The 20,332-nt window shown below is 53.6% G+C and overlaps 1 protein-coding gene across 5 annotated transcripts in view; it reads left to right on the forward strand.

The window, feature by feature from the left end:
- Positions 1-20,332, forward strand: part of TRRAP (transformation/transcription domain associated protein) — a 91,070-nt gene that overhangs the window by 67,128 nt on the left and 3,610 nt on the right. For 2 of the 5 annotated variants that reach the window (XM_052636086.1, XM_052636088.1), the window contains 12 exons: positions 268-459; positions 2,832-3,027; positions 3,672-3,937; positions 4,489-4,589; positions 7,535-7,736; positions 8,880-9,044; positions 12,021-12,111; positions 13,602-13,801; positions 14,530-14,791; positions 16,688-16,913; positions 17,477-17,694; positions 18,533-18,717. In XM_052636086.1, coding sequence (XP_052492046.1) covers positions 268-459; positions 2,832-3,027; positions 3,672-3,937; positions 4,489-4,589; positions 7,535-7,736; positions 8,880-9,044; positions 12,021-12,111; positions 13,602-13,801; positions 14,530-14,791; positions 16,688-16,913; positions 17,477-17,694; positions 18,533-18,717 — 2,304 coding nt within the window. Of the gene's footprint in view, positions 1-267; positions 460-2,831; positions 3,061-3,671; positions 3,938-4,488; positions 4,590-7,534; positions 7,737-8,879; positions 9,045-12,020; positions 12,112-13,601; positions 13,802-14,529; positions 14,792-16,687; positions 16,914-17,476; positions 17,695-18,532; positions 18,718-20,332 lie in introns of all 5 variants that reach the window. The other 3 variants (XM_052636085.1, XM_052636087.1, XM_052636089.1) reach the window with 3 other exon arrangements.

Here is a 20,332-nt window from a genome sequence, read left to right on the forward strand (position 1 = left end):
CCTTTGTGGAACTAAAAGTGATCTTAAAGCAAGGAGCCTGTGGCAAGGCTTCATAGCCAGAGGGATTGGCCACACTTTGGTGTTTGGTAAAGGAGAGTATTCAGAAAAATATCTAATGCATTATTTCTCCAGAGGAAAGGAGTGTCTGTCTGTAGCTTAACTGCTCTTTACTGCTTTGCATAACTGGCTACCAGAAAGTTTGCTTTTCGACTCTGCGCTGAGAGGACGTATACCCACTGCCTCCGTGTGACGCTCTTCCCCACCCAGGTAGAGGTGAGCTGTCCGAAGGAGATGGCCTGGAAGGTCAACATGTACCGCGGGTACCTGGCTATCTGCCACCCCGAGGAGCAGCAGCTGAGCTTCATCGAGCGCCTGGTGGAGATGGCCAGCAGCCTGGCCATCCGCGAGTGGCGGCGGCTGCCGCACGTGGTGTCGCACGTGCACACGCCCCTGCTCCAGGTGGGGCCCGTGCTGGTGGGGGGGGCGTTCTCCGAGGGAGGGGCCTCTCCAGGGGGGAGAGGGGGCCCTTCCTGGGGGGAGAGGGACCTTCTCCAGAGGGGAGGGGGCCCTTCTCCGTGGGGGGAGCTTCTCCAGGGGCAGAGGTCCCTTCTCCACGGGGTCCCTCCCAGCAGAGCCCCTCCCGTCCAGGCTGAGGGCTGTGAGTGGAGCTGGACGGCAGAGGAGACGTTCCCCCTGTCCTCCCCGCCATTTGCACTCGGGCTCGGTGAGAGGATGGCTAGAGTCGGAAGGGAGAGGACCGAAACGCGGCTCCTGGCGTTCGGGGTATCCGGGGGTTTCAGTGACGGAAGGCCTCCCTCAGGGGTGACTGCGATGGTTTTCTTGCTTGAGGAGTATGCTCTGATGCCCGCCATCCCAGCCTCAGTGTGATGCCGCTGTTCAGTCTGAGCAGGGGTCTCTCCACCTGAGACTCCAAGGCTGCAGTTAAGTGGCCTGCGCCTCGGCTTCTTCCTTTCTGTCTCATCCTGTTTCTGACTCGTTCAGCCACACGGGCCACCGGTCAGTGACTCCCCACAGCCCCTTGCGCACGCTGCCCTGTGCGTGGAAATTCCTTCTTCCCATCCTCCCGGCCCCTGTGTGGATACGTGCAACACACCCTGGGCCGTGCCAGCTCTCCACCTCTTTCATCTGGCGCAGAGCAGCTCCCAGTGTGGCTGAATGAGGGTTAACTATAGGCTGCCGTTTTAACAGTAGTTCAGAATGCTCACACTTTTTTTCCTCTGGAAAGAGTAGTTCTGAGACTTAAAACTGCTACATTGATTTTTATAGTGTAATTTTTTTATAGGTTTTTAAAATTATGTAGTTATTAATATACTTAGATTATCTTGTCTTCGTCATAATGAACCAGAAGTTCATCAAAGCAGTTTTATCTTCTTGGCTTGATATTTTCCCTTTTTGTATCTATTATTTTGGCCCTGAAAGCAGTATATGTTCAGTAGAAACCATACTTCGAGTGCTGGATTTGGATGTTTTTCCAGACCAACATGCGTGCACGATGCTCCTTGGTGCTGGGCGGTGGCGCCGAGCGTCAGCGCCTGGTCAGCCATGAGATCCTGACGGCGGACAGCTGCCTGCTGATGGCCGTTCTGCTTTTCACTTTCATTATGTGAGAAAATCAGTGCTTCGTTATTAAACAGGCCTTGTGTTAGGTAGTGTTCTTTGCACATTCAGGTCGGCTAAGCTAGGATGTCTGGTAGGTTCGGTGTGTTAAACGCATTCTCAACTTAAGATATTTTCAACTTACGATGAGTGTGTTGGGACATGATACCATGGTAAGTTGAGAAAGATCAGTGCTAAAAACTACTGAACCGTACACCTGAAAGTGTGCTTTCAGTGATGTTTACCTTATACTTCGGTAAAGCTGTTACAATACAAATACCCTGTAGTTCTATCTTCAGTAAGCTTTTGGTGGGAAGAAAGATTAGATTAAGGTTTCAGAAATCTGAGTGTAGTGAACTAAACTTGAAGTATAGATACAGATGGAAAGTGTGAGTTCTTGTAGACAATTTTTAAAATTAAGAGCAAACAGCAGGATACTGTGTCCTGAACTTGCTGCTGTGTTTGGGAGTTCAGACTATTCAGAGAATTTAAAAACATTTCTCCTCGAAGAGTTAGGCTAGAAAGAGAGGACATATCTGTAAGAACCCATGGGGGCATCTGTGACTTGGAGCCATGTGCAAACACAGATAAACCCAAGATTCAGAGAAGGGAAGAATCGCTGTGGGGAATGGTGGGTGAAATTTAACAGCGTGGGAAAAGGCTCAGAGCTGCACCTCACCCCCCACCCCCAGCCGAGAGGGGCTCCAGAGAGCACCACACGTTTGCAGCCAGCGGCATGTACAGGAGGGGGCCTGGACAGATGGGTAGGCGGGTGGTGAGAATGCACGTATCAGCCGGGAGAGAGCATCAGAGCTGTGTTCGAGATGATTGACGTGGCCCCAGGGTTCAGATATTGATGGAGGAAAGCTTGAGGGCAGGAGGCGTTGTCGAAGACCTACTGAGAACCACACCCAGCGCGGGGCAGAGGGAGGGCAAAGGGATAGTTGTGGGGGCAGGAGTGGGGCAGCGAGGACCCCGATGTTCTCCAGGCTCCAGTGTCATGGCAGCTGGAGGTGGAGGTCTTAAGAGTGGGGGGGTGGTATCCCGAGAGTCGTGTGTGAGGCATGGAATAAGTTAGATGCTGCATCTGAGTAAATCCCAGAGCATCCCCTTGAATCCTGGGCCCTTCACAGGAGACACTCCCGGTGGTTTGCCTTCCTCATCCACTCCTCGCACCCTGCTCACCGTGGAATCTCTCACTCTGGTCCCCTTAGGCAGCCCAGCAAATCATCGAGCTTCAGGAGGCTGCTCAGATCAACGCAGGCTTGCAGCCCACCAACCTGGGGAGGAACAACAGCCTGCACGACATGAAGACGGTGGTGAAGACGTGGCGGAACCGGCTGCCCATCGTGTCGGACGACCTGTCCCACTGGAGCAGCGTGTTCATGTGGCGGCAGCATCATTACCAGGGTAAACCCACCTGGTCCGGCATGCCTCCACCATGTAATTTTCCAGACACCCACTGTTCTGGTTGCATGTCTTGGTTGTGTTTTTCTGTTTGTTCTTTTTTTGTTTGTTTTTTCTTTCACCGAATCTTCTGTTTCTTGGCAGGTGTGGTAGAGGTGGTTGGTATGACGAGGGTAAAGATGAAGGTGGTGAAAGAGGGGAAGAATTTCCCTCCCTGTTTGTTGCCTTTCTCCACCCAGGACAGCCTTGCTGCCAAACAGCTGCCTGTTGGCACCAGGGGCGCGGACCAGTGGGATCAGAGCTCTGGGTCGTGGCCCTTTTGTTCTGAAGGCGCCCCCACTCCTAAGACCTGGTCTCGGGGGGCTGGGTGGAGCCTTGCTCAGCTTCCCTGGGCCCCTCTGCTGCTTCCCCTAGACCTGCCAGGCCTCTTTTTATCCAGAGCAGCCTTAGCCAAGAGGGTGATTCTCCACTGAGGAGTTAGTGCTTCTTAGATCATCCTTCTGATGCAAATGTGAGGGAGAGTCACGTGGGCTGATCACAGAGCCTCCCATGTTCATAAGCCACCCTGTTTGTTTTTCATTTTTTATTTAAGCCTTAAACTGAGAAATGTCTGACGTGGACTGAAATGTCCCTTCTTTCCTCTCCAGCTATTGTAACTGCATATGAAAACAGTTCTCAGCACGACCCAAGTTCAAACAATGCTATGCTTGGGGTTCATGCGTCGGCTTCAGCAATCATCCAGTATGGAAAAATTGCCCGGAAGCAGGGCCTGGTCAATGTGGCTCTGGATATATTAAGTCGTATCCACACCATTCCCACCGTCCCTATTGTGGATTGCTTCCAGAAGATTCGGCAGCAGGTCAAATGCTACCTGCAGCTGGCAGGCGTCATGGGCAAGAACGAGTGTATGCAGGTAGGGTGCCCGGTGGACCCAGTGCCCGTCCTTGCCCTGGCAGTGAGGGTCCCTGGGCCAGCTCCTGGCTCAGACGACAGGGAAAGGGACTGGGCCACTACAGGACTCCTTGGTCTCGGGGAGCAGTTCTGCCAGAACGAGAAAGGGACAGGAAGCCACTTGTGTATTTGAATTATATGCCACGGTCTCTAATCTGCCATATACTTGGGTAATGTAGTTATAAAACGAAAACTAAAAATTGCAGGACTGTGAGGGTATATGGTAGATTTGGGCTATGTTCAGAGGAAAATTAATCAAAAACAATCAAACTGACAAGCTATCTAAAGCTTTGGAAAAAATAATAACGTTAAGGTGTCTGGAACTGAATTTGTGTTTAGTGATTCAGTTTAAATACTCCTTGTCAGTCAACAAATATTCTAGGTAGGCAAGCCTCATCAGTTTAAAATATATTTGTCAGTGACCTTTAGGACTTAACTGCCTGGATCAGTATTTTAATGAGGTTTTCAATGAGTGTCTAGCAAGTTCAAGAACCTTTCTGTTTTTACAAACAGGGCCTTGAAGTTATTGAATCTACAAACTTAAAATACTTCACGAAAGAGATGACGGCTGAATTTTATGCACTGAAGGGGATGTTCTTGGCACAGATTAACAAGTATGTATGTTATATAGGTGGCGGGTGAGAGAACGACTCATCAGATTATTTAAATAGTTGTTTGTAACTTAAAAGCAATGTGAAGATGAAGCTAGAAATTGACATGAGTTGGCATCAGTCGTCAGACTTGGTATTCAGCTTTTGTATCTCTAGGAAAGTCATAACTGGCAGCAGGATCAGAAAGCTGGCTTGAGTGTGGTACTTTTTAACTATGAGTTCCTTGACCATGGAACTGCCAATAACAGTTTCATTGCCCCGTTTTCTCAGTGTGCCGTCTTGGGAATAGAGTTGATCCCTTTTATGGAGATGATTCTTGCTTTAGAGGAGGGGTCAATCAACTGGAAACCAGTGTGGCAGGTCCTCAAAAAACTATAAATGAAGAATTATGTCCCAGCAGTTCCACTCCTAGGTATTTATGGAAAAGAGTTGAAAACAGGAGCTCAAGCAGGTAGTCATTCATGAAGGTTCAGAGTTCTGTTTAGAGTAGCAGAATATTGAAACTCCTCAATGACTGGATAAGCAAAATGTGGTGTGTACAAACAGTAGAATATTATCCAGCGTGAGAAAAGACGAAGTGGTATTTTCTTTAATATGTTGCTGTGCTTAGTTGCTCAGTCGTGTCCGACTCTTTGAGACCCCAGGGACTGTAGCCCGCCAGGCTCCTCTGTCCATGAGGATTCTCCAGGCAAGAACACTGGAATGGATTGCCGTGCCCTCCTCCAGGGGATCTTCCATCTCTGGCGTTGCAGGCGGATTCTTTATCGTCTGAGCCACTAGGAAAGAAGTAACTTTTATTTACTAGTAAGAATTAAAAGCCGTTTTTAACAGAAAGTGACTCCTTGAATGACCTGAAAATTCCATGCTCCATCACGGGCAGGGGGGGCCAGGCTTTCTGTGGTGAGTAGATTGTGTGATGAAGAACGTTGCTGAAATCTCTTCTGAAATCTTTGACCCAGGAATTCAGCCATGGCTTATATGTGGACAAACATGAGTTTTATAATGAAAGCTCAAGCAGAGAATAAATACAACCATGATTTTTAAAACTGTAGGATATTCCATTTCAAAGATGCTATAGCTATGGTAGTCTGAATTTTTTATCTGTTGAAACTTGTTATATGAAAATTACTACAAATAAGACTGGTAAATCTGAATTCAAATAGCAGATCTGTGATAGTCAATGATTTATTTCATGCTTTGAAAATATTACCTTCATTAGAAGTGTGTTTAATATTTTTTCTTTCCACGTTTATAAATTCCCTATTAAGTTTTACCTAAGCCAATCTGATGCTTAAATGATTTTAAATGTCAACAATATTAAAAATATAGCTAACATTTTTCTAAATGATTAAGCTTTGCACCCCTTCATTTTGGGTTTCACTGGTGGCTCAGATGGTAAAGAATCTGCCTGCAATGCAGGAGACCCAGGCTTGATCCCTGGGTCGTGAAGATCCCCTTGAGGAGGAAATGGCAACCCACTCCAGTATTCTTGCCTAGAGAATTCCATGGACAGAGGAGCCTGGCCGACTGCAGTCCATGGGGTTGCAAAGAGTTGGACACAACTGAGTGACTCACACACACACACATTCTCTTTCATCTAATTATGGAATCAAGTCCACGCAGTTCTCCAGCATACCTCTCAAACATACCCACCCCACATGCATTTGCAGCTGCCTCAGTTCAGGCCTCCTAACTGCCTCCAGCTCCTTCACTCTCCCACACCTTCTCAGCATGGTCACAGAGTGGTCAGATCTGTGTCTCAGAAGGATCACCCCATATTCTGCTCAAAACCCTGCCCTGGCTCCTCACCGCGCCCTGGTCTCTCTCTTGTGAGCACGGTGGCCCTCGGTGATCTGGCGCACACCCACCTCTCCTGCCCGTCTCCCATCAGAGTGCTTCACGCTAGACTAACCGGCTGTGAGAACTCTCTGCAGGACTCTCCACGGCCCCCCTTTCTTCATTACCATCCTTTCATCCTGAGTTCTGGTGAACTCCATCATCCTTCACAACCCAGCTCACACATGACTTCTTCCCTAAGGCCTTCTTAAGCCCATCCAACTCCAAAATTAATCAGTCCCTCTTCTGAGTCTTGTAGCATACCTTTTACTTACCACTTGTACTATGACTGTTCGTTTCTGTGCTTGCCTTTTCTGTATCACTGTAGACCTTCTGAGACCATGAAAGCAGTTTTGTGTTCATTAAACCAAATTGTCTTTGCTTCAACAATCTAAGTAATTGGGAGCAGGGATGGGATGTTCCCAGGGCGATCCACAGTGGCCGAGATGCTGCTGCTTCTCCACAGCAGACATGAACCTCGTGTTTCTTCAATCGCAGGAGTCACCAGACCCTCTTGGATTAGCATACATAACACAGCTCTCAAATATGGGTTGAGTATTTCTGACTTTGTGCAAGATACGTGTATTATGTTTTACTTTAAACCTTTTGGCAGGGGTGGTGGTTGTTTAGTTGAGAAGTCATGTCTGACTCTCTTGTGACCTCATGGACCGTAGCCTGCTAGGCTCCTCTGTCCGTGGGATTTCCCAGGCAAGGATACTGGAGTGGGCTGCCATCTCCTTCTCCAGGGAGTGAAGTGTTGACATGAACGTCAGCGTGGATGAACCTCAAAAACACTTGAGGCTGATTGAAAGAGTCTAGACACACAAAGTCGCCGTCCGTGGGTCCGTTAATGTGAGATGTGTGGTGGTCAGTCCACCGAGACACAGCAGCAGAAACTCCATGGGCGGCCACCGGGGCTGGGGGTTGGGGGCAGTGGGGAGTGGTGCTTCGTGGGTCGGGGTCTCCTTGGGGGTGATGACAAGGTTCGCAGCCTCCGTAGAGGCGGTGGGCACACGGCATTTTAACTGTACCAGCTGCCACCGAGTTAGTCACTTTGCAACAGTTGGTTTTCTATTCCGTGGTGATCACAGTCTCAATTCGTGTCCTCCCAGGTCTGAGGAAGCGAACAAAGCGTTCTCTGCGGCTGTGCAGATGCATGACGTGCTGGTGAAAGCCTGGGCCATGTGGGGCGACTACCTGGAGAACATCTTCGTCAAGGAGCGGCAGCTGCATCTCGGGGTGTCCGCCATCACCTGCTACCTGCACGCGTGCCGGCACCAGAACGAGAGCAAGTCGAGGAAGTACCTGGCCAAGGTGAGGCCGGAGGAACTCACTTCGGCCAGAGACCTTCCTGGGAACCTTTAGTTGGGATGGAAGCTCAGTGACCTCCTGGTCCGTGCTGGGCCTGAGGCCCAGAGGTTCATAGGTTCTATTTAAAGCTGGAAAGTGGAGGCCTGGACGTTCTTGGGGTCAGAGGACTTCTCAGCGGCACAACCGAACCTGGAGTGTGGGTGGGTCTTAGAGCTCAGGTCCAGTGTGGCTGACCTGGACGGGGCTTCCTGCAGACTGCAAGGGCTCTGCCAGGAGCGCGCCCTGCCACGCACCTCAGCCTCTGACCTCTCACTCCCAGGACCGTGCACACAGGCTGGAGCTGGTTGGCTCTGGTCACAGGTGACGCTGAGTCCCTGGGTTCCTGCAGGGTGAGGTCGTCCTGTGGTACCCCACTGCAGCGCTGGGCACAGGGCTGTATCCACGTGTGCCCAGTGGGTGGCTGCCTGAGCCCGAGCACCCTCCCAGCTTGCACCCTCTTGGTTTCTCTGGGAAACACATCTGTACAACCCAGAATCCATTCTTGCAGATAACTTAAGAATAGGTTGTTCTGCTTACTTTGTCCAATAAAGGTTAGGAGTTTTTAGAATTCCTTGATTTACCGTTAGAGTTTGGCTTGAGCATCCCTGTAGCAAAAGCTGACTGTAGACACGGCCCGACCGCAGTACTGCCGAGAGGCCGCCTCACCGCCCACGTCCAGATGTGCTTTCTTGCAGATGAAATAGTTCCAGACGTCTCTTGGCAGCAGACTGCCAGCAGGGGGTGGCCTCGCGCTAGGGTGGTGGTGGTCGTCTGAGACCTGAGCAGAAGGCCATTTTGTTCCGGGGAGATCGCAAGTGTGGGTAACAGGCTGGAGCCCCTTGGGGTCCACATGACCACCGCTAGCCAGCTGACGCGATCAGTTAATAGTTGGCATTAAAGCTAAACCTTCATAAAAACTATTTAAATTCTCAACCTCATTTGTCTGTGAGCTTTATAGCGAAGCTTTATCATACAGTTGGGCCTTCTGTCCATGTTTTCCCGTGATGCCAGGAAACGTGCCCTGGGTGGCAGTTTAATGTTGCGGGAACGCCCCCTGACTGGAACCGGAGACTTTGGTTCAGCTCTCTGACTTCCCTTCGGTCTTAGGTGCTGTGGCTTCTGAGTTTTGACGATGACAAGAACACCCTGGCAGATGCCGTGGATAAGTACTGCATCGGCGTGCCGCCCATCCAGTGGCTGGCCTGGATCCCGCAGCTGCTCACCTGTCTGGTCGGCTCCGAGGGAAAGCTGCTTTTGAACCTGATTAGCCAGGTGGGACCTGCAAGGCCTCTTCGGTCACAAAGTGTCTTCCTTTCACATCCTCGTTTCCAAGAAAGAAAACGTGCGTGCTCAGAGTTTTGGAACTAGGATTGGGTGGGCAGGGGCTCGCAGGGAGCTGCCGCTTGATGTCACGCCAAAGTGGCGGTAGTTGAAGAGCGCAGCGGGGCTGGCGGGCAGTGTTCTGCTGGACTCACGGCGTCAGGGCGCTAACTTCTCTCTCACACGTTGCCACGCAAGATACACGTAAAGCACGCCTTCTGTTAAAACGCAGGGTCCCTGGCGAGCACTCAGGTTACTGCCCGAGCGCGGTGTCCGGTCAGTGCTCACGGCTGACTCCCCGTCATGGGCTGGACCGGGCACTCTGAGCCCCAGCAGAAAGCTCAGCGGGCTGTGGGGCCTGTTGCTCTTGGTCCAGCTGTCCGGCTGTGGCTGTTGGGGGCTGACAGTCGTGTGCACTGGGGCAGGCTGGGGGCTTGGGCCTGTAGAAAGGCTGTCGTGACCCGTGTTTGAGGTCTGCTCCAGACTGTCGTCCTCCTGAGCAAAGGCCAAGAGGTAGGGGAGGGGCCTAAACAGGGGACACGTGCATACCGTTTGGTCTGGTGCCGGGGTCCAGCCCCGGTGGATCCAGGGTGATTCGAAGGTGGGGACGGAGTCGGTGTCTTTGGAAAAAGACATATTTAATCACAGATATAGAGAGATTGGAAATGGATAGTGCAGTAGGAAGATTAGTGGAGAAAAAGAGGCTGAATAACTTGGATTACGTGGAACAGCATCCATGCTCCAGATGGGAATTCAGCCAGAAAAACGGGAGCAAGAAAGAAGCGACATGGGGGAATCAGTCTTTCCGGAAACTGATCCGATTTCTTTATTTTTGGGTTTGCTTATATACCTTTTGTTACACATAGGGATGAATACAGAGTCACGCGGGGGTCAGCAGTCCTGACTTTTATCAAAATCAGGTGCTTCACATAAATGTATAAAAAAAGGTCTTAGGGATATTACATCATCTTCTGGCCATGAGTGAGACCTGCTGACATTTTATGATCCTTTCTTTCTGATAACCAAAAAACTTATTTTTTCCAAGTGTGTTTTTTCTCAAACCAGGCACCACCCTCCAAATAAAGCTGTATTCCTATAGGGTGAGGGTGTAGTGAGTTACAATCAAGAAAGGAATTTATTTAACCCAAGGTTAACAGGATTAATCTTAAAGGTTAATACTTATTTCTCCTATATGTTAGTTATATTCATTAGAAGGGTAGGGAACATGGAGATTTAGCAGCAAACATCAGCCCAACAAATGAAAATCCTTTCACCAATGCTCCCCTTAAGATCTATTTAGTCTTAAGATATGATAAAGTTACATTCTTACATAGCAAGGACACAGTGATTTATAACAAAGTACAGTGATCTATTACAAAAGAGAAAATCCATTAGCTCAAAAAGTCTAGTATTGCTAACATCAAAAACTACTGTATTTCCTTTTCTATATTCCATATACATTGATTAATATATTCCCAGGTACCTAAGGATATGGAGGCCTGGCGGCAATCATTGACTCAACAAGAAGAAAAAGCTCTATGCTAATTAAGACTCTCAAAATACTCCAAAACTCTCTGTGCTGTTTATGGTTGAGAGGTAGTAAACAATCATGTGAGTAGTGGCAGGAGTATGGATAATCCTGTCATGCAAGCTAGTCTGTCAGCAGAGAGGTTTGACCTGAGACATCCTTGTCACACCCAGGGCAGGGAATTAGCAGCAATTATTGACACAACAAATGAAAAACCCCTTCACCAATATAATTCCTAACCAACCCACTATACTAATAATTTCTAACTCCCCAAAAGAATTTGCCTTAGTAAGTCTAAAACATCTCCTGCCTCTCAGATTGGGAGGCTGTAAACAATCACATGTGGCCGGACGAACCTATACAGGTGGGCTAGATAACCTTCAGAGGAGTCTGTAAGCTGAAACACTCTTGTCACGCCCAGGAATTTTTATTGCCTTGGAGCTGCACGTTTCCTCCTTCTCCGAGAGAAACGGTTATGGGGGAGAGCCCCCCGTGAAGTCAGAGGTGTAGCTGAGAGCATAAAACAGACTCTGGTTTTGGGGTAGATGCTCGGGGACAGGGGGTTTCCTGAGGCTTGATCACGCCTTTGCGTATGCCAAGCCTCCTTCCTCATGACCTTTGCCGTGGGCGGAGTTCCTCACGCTGGCCCCCGGCAGTCTGGGATTGGCGCTTTGTTTTATCAAGTTCTAGAGTCCTGTATGTAACCTCTCACACGTGAACCTGTAACCAAGCACCTGGGGGCACGCTGCTCACTCCCCATTCACGTACAGCATCTACAGGGCACCCAGAAGTGGTTTCATTCTTCCTTGAGCGCTTGCGGCTGTGTTCCTGGGTACCGGTGCTTCACTTGGAGTTGATCTGTCAAAGACATAGATTCTGTTTGGTATCGTCATTCACTGGACATCTCTTAACATACATTAGCCAGCCTCCCTGCAGCCAGTGGCCAAGCTGGGTAACGTCTGCTCAGCCCTTCTGAAGAAGCCGTGGAACTCTAGTTGACCAAAACTGGCATTCCTTATCTAAAAGAAAAAGGCCGGTCCCCTGCGTCCTACAGTTACCCAGAGTGAAGTGACTCGCTAGGGAGCCCCGTCGTCAGCCCGCTCTCAGTGCTGGTGAATGAAGACGGCTGTCATTCTGTGTTCTCTGTCATCGGCCTGAGAGGCAGGCACTCGGGTGTCTGTAACCCTCGGGTTAGACCAGATGACAGTAAGGTTGCTCTGCCAGGAGGAGTCTTGGGTGGGCGAGACTGATGGAATCCACCGGGCTGGGCTTGCCTGGGTCTTTTCCAGCTGAACTGGACATTGGGCTTGCTATTCAGTCCGGCCTCCTGACTGTGCTAAGTCAGTGGCGTCGGCCAGGTGCGGGCCCCTTCCCACTCATGACTGGCTCTCTCTGAGCAGGTGGGACGCGTGTATCCCCAGGCTGTATACTTCCCCATCCGGACCCTGTACCTGACGCTGAAGATAGAGCAGCGGGAGCGCTACAAGAGCGGTACGTCTCCTGGGGCCGCGGCCAGGCCGCGGGGCGGGTCCCCGGGGCGCCCAAGTTCCCGCGGTCCCGGCATAGGCCCACCAGCAGCTCCCCTCTAGCCCGTGGGCCCGTCTGTGTTCAGACGCTGCGAGGACACCGGGGCGGGAAGACGAAACCTGACCTCCTGGGGTTGCTGGCTCTCCTTCACCATAGTGTGCCAAGGTGTTCATCCACTCCAGTGATTCCGTGTATACGTAGGGAAAAATGTGTGAAACCCAGGGGCTCAGCGGTAAAGAATCTGCCTGCCAAGACAGGAGCCGTGGGTTCGATCCCTGGGTCGGGAAGATGCCCTGGAGGAGGAAATGGCGGCCCACTCCAGGGTCCTTGTCTGGGAAATCTTACAGAGGAACCTGGCTGCAGTCCATGGGGTTGCAAAAAGTGGACACAACCGCGCGACTGAACGAAAAGCAAAAGTTGAACTTGCCTCGTTAGTTATCAGTGCATTCGGATAGGCAGTTCAGATGCCACTTACTGTGTTACAAGGAATCGTGCCTCCAGCTGTCAGAAGAATCCACATAGAGATCAGTCTTACCTGGGACTTCTCGGGGGGTCCAGAGGTTAGGACTTCGAGCTCCCAATGCAGGGGTCACGGGTTCGATCCCTGGTCAGGGAACTAAGATCCCATTTCCACATGGTACAGCCTAAAGAAAAAGAAAGCAATCTTAACCAAATGTAAAAACTTATTCAAAATAGAAGTTTTTAATCTGTAATGATTACTGTGGTATGTAGAGAAATAACCTACTTAATGGTTTCAGTTACCCACTAAGCATGGTGCTCCGTAAACAGTTAAAGCACCGCTTGCTTCCTGTGTCTTTAATACGTAGACACGCTCACTGCGAGGCCAGAGCCTTTCCAGGAAGGTGCCTCCCTCCTCCCGACGGTGGTGGCAGCTCCCGGTCCTGCGTGGGGTGGGACTTTGTGCCAACCTCCTGGCTGGCTAAGTAGATTGGAGTTTGGGTCAGTTGAAAGTTAAGGGTTTTTGTTCTAAGTGAGCTAAAGCTGTAAAAAAATGAGCATCAGGGGTTCTGTAACATTTCTTACATAGCAGCTAGCTTTGTTTTTAATGTCTTTTTATACCTGTGGTTTGACTTTCCTTGATGAAAGCACATTTCTAGATTCTCGGAGCTGTAATACAAAGAATGAATTGTGAAATATTTTGCCAGACCTTTAAAAAAAAAAGCTCAGACTCCCACTGCAGTCAGAGGGAGTCCAGGGGGCCCGCGCCCCCAACCTGGACCGCAGTCGCACGCCCACCTCGCGCCCTCCCCCGTGCGCCTTCTGCTGGCACTGCACCCCGGGACAGGGCGCCTGCCTCGCAGCCCCGGGAGGCCCCCGGGGTGTGTCCCGCGCCGGCAGGAACCCTCGTTCCTCCGGCCGGGGGGTCCTCGGAGCGCCGGCTCTCCCGTCGGTCAGCTCGGCGCTGACGTTGGCGTTGTGTGTGTTGCTCTCAGATTCTGGACAGCAGCAGCCAAGCTCAGTGGGTAACCAGTCCCATTCTGCATCAGATCCAGGGCCCATCCGAGCCACGGCCCCCATGTGGCGCTGCAGCCGCATCATGCACATGCAGCGGGAGCTGCACCCGACGCTGCTGTCCTCCCTGGAAGGCATCGTCGACCAGATGGTCTGGTTCCGGGAGAACTGGCACGAGGAGGTAGGCGGCAGGGCTGTGTGCGCGGAGGGCGTGGGTCCGGGGGCCCTCGCGGGCGCGGCCTGTCCGCTCGTGCGTGTCTGTGGGTGGGCTCGCTGACGGAGCCGCAGAGGCTCCACGTCTGCACGCTGGTGCCGTCATCGCCCCCGAAGCAGAAGACTTCAAACGAAGGTGACATCAAGAAAGCCGTTGCTGCCTTTAAAATGCTGCTTTTGTTCACTTGTCTGAACCTAACCGCTGAAATCCCACCACTAGCCAAGGAGCAGCGGGATGTGGGCTGAGGTCATCTCAGGGGTCATCATTTCCAGGGCCCAGAGCTGGTTCTCGGGCCGCCGCCTCAGTGTTGGTGATAAATAATCGGCGTTTGTTGTCTGGTTGGCCACAAGGCCCCCTCGTTAGTGCTCTGTTACTCTGTGTGTGCGCAGTACACAGACGCGGTCTGAAATAGGCTTTTCCCTGAACAACAGAGGGGCGTGTGCACGATGCAGAGGGTGGGGTTGTGGGTCTTTTTCTTTTGTTAACGTTCGGGACAGCTGTTCCTTGCTGTTGAGAACGCAGCTCGTGGCGTGAGCACCCGGGGCGCACCCCCCCCCCCGCCCTGGTTCTGCACACCGGCGCCCCGAGAGCTTTGTCCGTGATGGGGCCGGCTGGGTGGGTGCCCAGCGGGTGGGGGGCAGCTTGCTCGAGTGCAGAGCTGTGTTGTGCGAGCCCACTGTGTCTCTGTCCCCCAGGTCCTCAGGCAGCTCCAGCAGGGCCTGGCCAAGTGCTACTCAGTGGCGTTTGAGAAGAGCGGAGCAGTGTCGGACGCCAAGATCACGCCGCACACCCTCAACTTCGTCAAGAAGCTGGTGAGCACGTTCGGGGTGGGCCTGGAGAACGTGTCCAATGTGTCCACCATGTTCTCCAGCGCCGCCTCCGAGTCCCTGGCCCGGCGCGCCCAGGCCACCGCCCAGGACCCGGTCTTCCAGAAGCTGAAGGGCCAGTTCACCACCGGTGAGTCCCGACCCGGGGAAGTGGCCCCTCACCCTGCTCCTCGGTCCTTCCCGTCCCGGTTAACCGCCTCCGTTGCTTTTCTGGAACGCAGCACCAGGTGGGCGGGTTAGACTGTAAGGAAACGGGACACTCCCTGCCCCGAGATCTCACGGCCTTCCCTCCAGGGAAAAGTCAAAGAATCAGAGCCAGGGTAGGCACAGGGTTTCAGGACGCAGTCCCACCGCCTGCCAGGTTTTTGTGGAAGACTGGACAGGGTCAGGTGAGGCAGTAAGACCCGAAGGCACCAGCCCCGCAGTGACAGGCAGGGAACCCCCTGGTGGTGGCTCTGGCGTCAGGAGGATGAGGAGGGGGCTCTTGCGTTTCCTGCACCCGCGGGAGCACGGATCTGGCCCCACCTCTCTGTGTGACCTCTCGGTGCCCCTCAGCCCAAGTCCCCGTCGGGGACCCCCATCCCCCGGGCACACGCAGGCCAGGCCGCGCCCCCCCGGAGCTGGAGTTTGTGTGGTCTGTCCCTCACGGCAAACGGAGGCGTCTGACATGGAAGTCTTGTGGACGCCATCCTAAACTACCGAGAAGAAGTGATACTTAGACTGCGTATGCAGTCTGAAATAGAGCGTTAGAGGTGGAACGATCTGGATTCTGACGTGAGAAAATGACAGGCGCTGAAACCTGGAAGAGGGCCGGCCTCGAGGCACTGACCCACCACCAGCTGCAGTGAGCGCCGGACGCCCGCAGCGAGCCCCTCTGGCCACGTGCCCCGGGGGCCGACCCTGTGTCCGCCCTGGGTTCTGGTCTGGAGAGCGCAGGACGGTTGCCCCTCCGCCCACAGCAGCATCGCAGCCCTGGCTCCACGTCTGTGAGCAGCGGGGGAAGGCAGCTCCGGAGAGTTGGTCCCGAGACGGAAGACTGACCCACGTGCGAACGCTGTGCCTGAGCGCTGACAGCCGCTTTGTGGCGACAGCCCCAGACGCGAGTCCCCCAGAGGCCCCTCCAAGGAGAAGGGACACACACGGTGCGGCCCTTCCACACTGAAAGCAGATAGAGAGGCGTTAATGGACACACACGGCAACTTGGATGAACTTCAGAGAAATTATGCTGAATGCAGAAAGCCGCTCTCTGAAGGATTCCTGCCATGCACTTCTAAATTCTGACGCCTTTGTGAGGTCACGATGGAGAACAGACCAGCAGTGGCCAGGCGTCGGGTGTGGGGGAGGCAGGCATGGCTCAGAGCTGGTGGACGGGGCGCCTCCTGGATACACAGCGCCCCCTACACATCTCACGGATGCACACGTGCACGCAGAACACGCACAGGTCACATGTCTGATTCAGCCCCATGGGTGTGCCAGGGCCTTGGTTTTGGGAAGGAGTGTGTGGCCCTCCCTGTACATTTCTTGGCGCTCCTGTGAATATTTATTTCAAAATAAGAGTTAACAACAGAAACCCGTTCCATGAAGATCAGGCCTGGCCTTGATAACAGCTTCCTGCCCCCGAGTTGAGACGGTGCAGCCCTGTGTCCTGGCGGATGGAGACCTGCCTCCCCCGTGCTCGTGAGATGGTAAAGGAAAGCCGGAGAAATGCTGTGAGAAAAACCCCACGAGAGAAGTGCGTCGACTGTCGTGACACTGACGACACGTTTACACGATTAAACTCGCACATGGGCGTGATGAGTGGCGTTGTGGGAGCAGCCGTGTGTCATGCCCAGAGCTCCGCACTGGTTATTCCAGTCGGCATTTTTATGTGCTGTTTATTGGAGTCCTGCCCCTCAAGCACTTTATTACAGACTAGATAGAAAACACACCTGTTTCCTCCCTGGGCCGTGCCGGAGTTGTCATGGTGCAGTGAATTGAAAATCACCCAGGTGACCGAAAATGTTTCTAATCATATTCTGTTTTGCAGATTTTGACTTCAGTGTTCCAGGATCCATGAAGCTTCATAATCTGATTTCCAAACTGAAAAAGTGGATCAAAATCCTGGAGGCTAAAACCAAGCAGCTTCCAAAATTCTTCCTCATTGAGGAGAAGTGCCGGTTTCTGAGCAACTTCTCAGCACAGACGGCCGAGGTGGAAATTCCCGGGGAGTTTCTGATGCCGAAGCCGACACATTACTACATCAAGATCGCTCGGTGAGTGCGCCTGGCCAGCCCAGGGTCACCGACACCTTCCCGCAGCAGATGCCCGGGAGACGCTCCAGGGAGACCGGTCAGCGGTTCACACTGTGATTCCCTCGCCTCTGCCCCTGGGAGAGGACACGGAACTGCCCTCGGATTGGAGTCATGGGCACCTTTCACTGGTCTGGGCGAACCCGTGGGTTCCCTGTCTCGTCTGAGTCAAGCTTGTGCTTGCCCTCAAAAGAATCCTTTCTGAATGCTTGTAGAACTTGACGAAGCAGAGTTTTGCAGTGTTTTGTATACTCTGAAAGCACAGTATTCAAAACAGAATCAGACGATGGTGAAATTTTTTAGAGCAAACTCCCACTTCTAGGGTCCCCAGTGTCCTCTGACTGCTGAGGCTTAGCCTTCGGCGCAACTGTGTGAAACCCCAGCTTCGCCACTCTTCCTCCCCTTTTGTCCTTCCCACGCCGAGGCGCTCCCATCCCCCATCCCCTCGAGGCGGGGCGTAGGTAACCCTCAAAGTAGAGGGGCGGAGTGGGCGCGGGGCGTGGTGTCAGCGCACGGGGTCTTGGCAGGTTCATGCCCCGGGTGGAGATTGTGCAGAAGCACAACACGGCCGCCAGGAGGCTCTACATCCGCGGGCACAACGGCAAGATCTACCCGTACCTGGTCATGAACGACGCCTGCCTGACCGAGTCCCGGCGGGAGGAGCGCGTGCTGCAGCTGCTGCGCCTGCTCAACCCCTGCCTGGAGAAGCGGAAGGAGACTACCAAGAGGCACCTGTTCTTCACAGGTACGCGCGCGGCTGCCTCCGGGTACGCCCTGCTGGCGCACAGCGCCTGCCTGGAGAAGCAGGCCCCGACCGGGCGAACAGCCATCTCCACTCGCCCGGGAGCCTGCCCAGGCTCCGGTGACGCCGGCTGAGCAGGGCTTGCTGATGGTGTGCTCCACACAGTGTTTAAGCACAATCTTTGAACTCTTGGGCTTCTCTGGTGGCTCAGCTGGTAAAGAATCCGCCTGCAATGCAGGAGACCCTGATTCAATCCCTGGGTTGGGAAGATTCCCTGGAGAAGGGAACGGCCACCCACTCCAGTGTTCTGGCCTGGAGAATTTTACGGACTGTATAATCCATGGGGTCACAAAGAGTCAGACATGACTGAGCGACTTTCACTTTAACTTCTTGATCTGCTCTGGGCACCACCTGCCTTGTGGGCACCACCTGAGGCGCCTGCCTGGGAGTCGAGGAGCCCCAAGAAGGCCCCTGACATCTTGTTCAGGCGGCACCCAGCAACCTCAGGTGAGGTCTTTACAGAACCAAGTGGTGGTGGGTGAATCGTGAACCTGTCACGTGGGGCGGGGCTGGGCTGCCTGTGACTCCCCAGCCCCAGAGAGAACGGCAGTCACCCCTCACATTGCCGTGCATGGTGTCTGGTCCTGTTCGGAGCTCTCTGCTGGCCGCGCTGTGATCCAGCCTTTTCTGACCTAAAGTCTCTCACCCTTAAGTTCATAATCCCCCAAGATAAGTGAATTGAGAAATCCGCTCTGCAGCACACTGTGGGTGTTCGAGCGCACGCGTGACGTGCTCTGCCAGTCGGTCCCCGCCTCAACCGCCGTCTCCTCTCTCTCCTCAGTCCCCCGCGTGGTGGCCGTGTCCCCGCAGATGCGCCTGGTGGAGGACAACCCCTCTTCGCTGTCGCTGGTGGAGATCTATAAGCAGCGCTGTGCCAAGAAGGGCATCGAGCACGACAACCCCATCTCCCGCTACTACGACCGCCTGGCCACGGTGCAGGCGCGCGGGACGCAGGCCAGCCACCAGGTGCGGGCGGGCGGGCGGGCAGGGGCGGGGCGGGGCCGTGGGCCTCAGCCAAGGGCCATTTGTTGCCACAGGACAGAGATACGTTTTCATTCAGCCTTGTAGAAGCTCAGAGTCCTTCCCGCAAAGCAGCTCAGAAATGTGAATTTTAAAGGAACTTCCTGGCAGGTTCGTTTGGTTGACAGCAGGGCGTAGCGGGTGTGAGGCTGTCTGCCCTCCTTCTGGGCACGTTCACAGGTTTGCTGCCAGGCCTCCAGGCCGTGCGCAGTCTCTGTGCAGTGTGTCCTTGCTGAAGTGCAGAACGTGGGGAAGCAGAAACCTGCCGGGCCAGCTGTTTCTGTGGCCTCAGGTGTTTCTGTGGCATCCGGGACTCCTGGACGCCCCAAGCTGCGCCTGCTGGCGGGCCTGGGTCTCTCTGCGCCTGCTGGCGGGCCGAGGGTCTCTCTGCGCCTGCTGGCGGGCCTGGGTCTCTCTGCGCCTGCTGGCGGGCCGAGGGTCTCTCTGCGCCTGCTGGCGGGCCGAGGGTCTCTCTGCGCCTGCGGGTCCCGCCCGGGGCAGCGGGGATCTGGGAGTCCCGGATGCCCCCGCTGCGCCTGCTGGCGGGCCTGGGTCTCTCTGCGCCTGCAGTCCCCGCCCGGGGCAGCGGGGCAGGGGGAGCATGGGTGAGAAGGCTTTGTCCAGGGCTGTCTGGGTCACCACGAGGCAGCCCTGTGGCCAGTTCCCCTGCTGCCTCCGTGGTCCTACCTGCGCTCCCCGCGGGCGCCTCCCGGATCTGGGGAGAGACCCCCAGGGCCAGAAGCTGCCTCTGTTGTCCAGGGACTGGTCTCCATTAATCTGGGTCCTGAAGGGCTTGGTTCAGGAGGACAGAGCCCAGGGGTGCCCGTCTCAGCCCCGCGCTGTGCTCGGGGCACAGGGTCTGGAGTCAGCCCCCACCGTCGTGTGGGCAGAGCAGGTGGGGTTCTGTGCTCAGTGGTCTCCGTGGACTGTGGCAGTTTTGAGGTGTTGGTGGGAGATGAATGGATTGGATTCTCAAGGCTCTATGTTCCTTGGACTGTGGGAGCCAGTGACCCTTGTCTGCAAATGTGTGGCTACATCAGAAGCCCCCTCCCGCTTTGTGAAGATGAAGCTGAGCGTGGGTCTGGCACAGGGACGGCGCGGACGTCTCTTCTTAGTCTTCCTGCCCTAGTTTGCTTTGTTACTAACTCGGCTCCTTTACCCTCTGCGTTTCTTACCACACTGCCTGTAAGTGTGCTTATTCTGGGCGCGTCATGTGAGCAGAACCACACAGCATGCGGTCTTTCGTGCCTGGCGCCCTCCACAGCGTGTTCTCAAGGCCATCCGCTTGGCGGCATGTGTCGGCACTGTTTCTTGCTGATGATTCTCTTGTGTGAAGGGACCGCGTTTAACTTACCACTTACTAGTTGGTGGACGTTTATACCTTTTGCCTGTTAAGTTAATACTGCTGTGAACACGCATGTAGAGGTTTTTATGTGGACTTGTGTTCTCACTTCACTTGGCATCTATATACCAGGAGTAGAATCGCTGGTAACTCTTACGTTTAACATTTTGACGGAGCCACAGACTTTTCCAAAGTGACTGCAGTGTACGCAAGTTCTGA

Source organism: Budorcas taxicolor, chromosome 2 (genome assembly GCF_023091745.1).
Source record: "Budorcas taxicolor isolate Tak-1 chromosome 2, Takin1.1, whole genome shotgun sequence".
NCBI lineage: Eukaryota > Metazoa > Chordata > Mammalia > Artiodactyla > Bovidae > Budorcas > Budorcas taxicolor.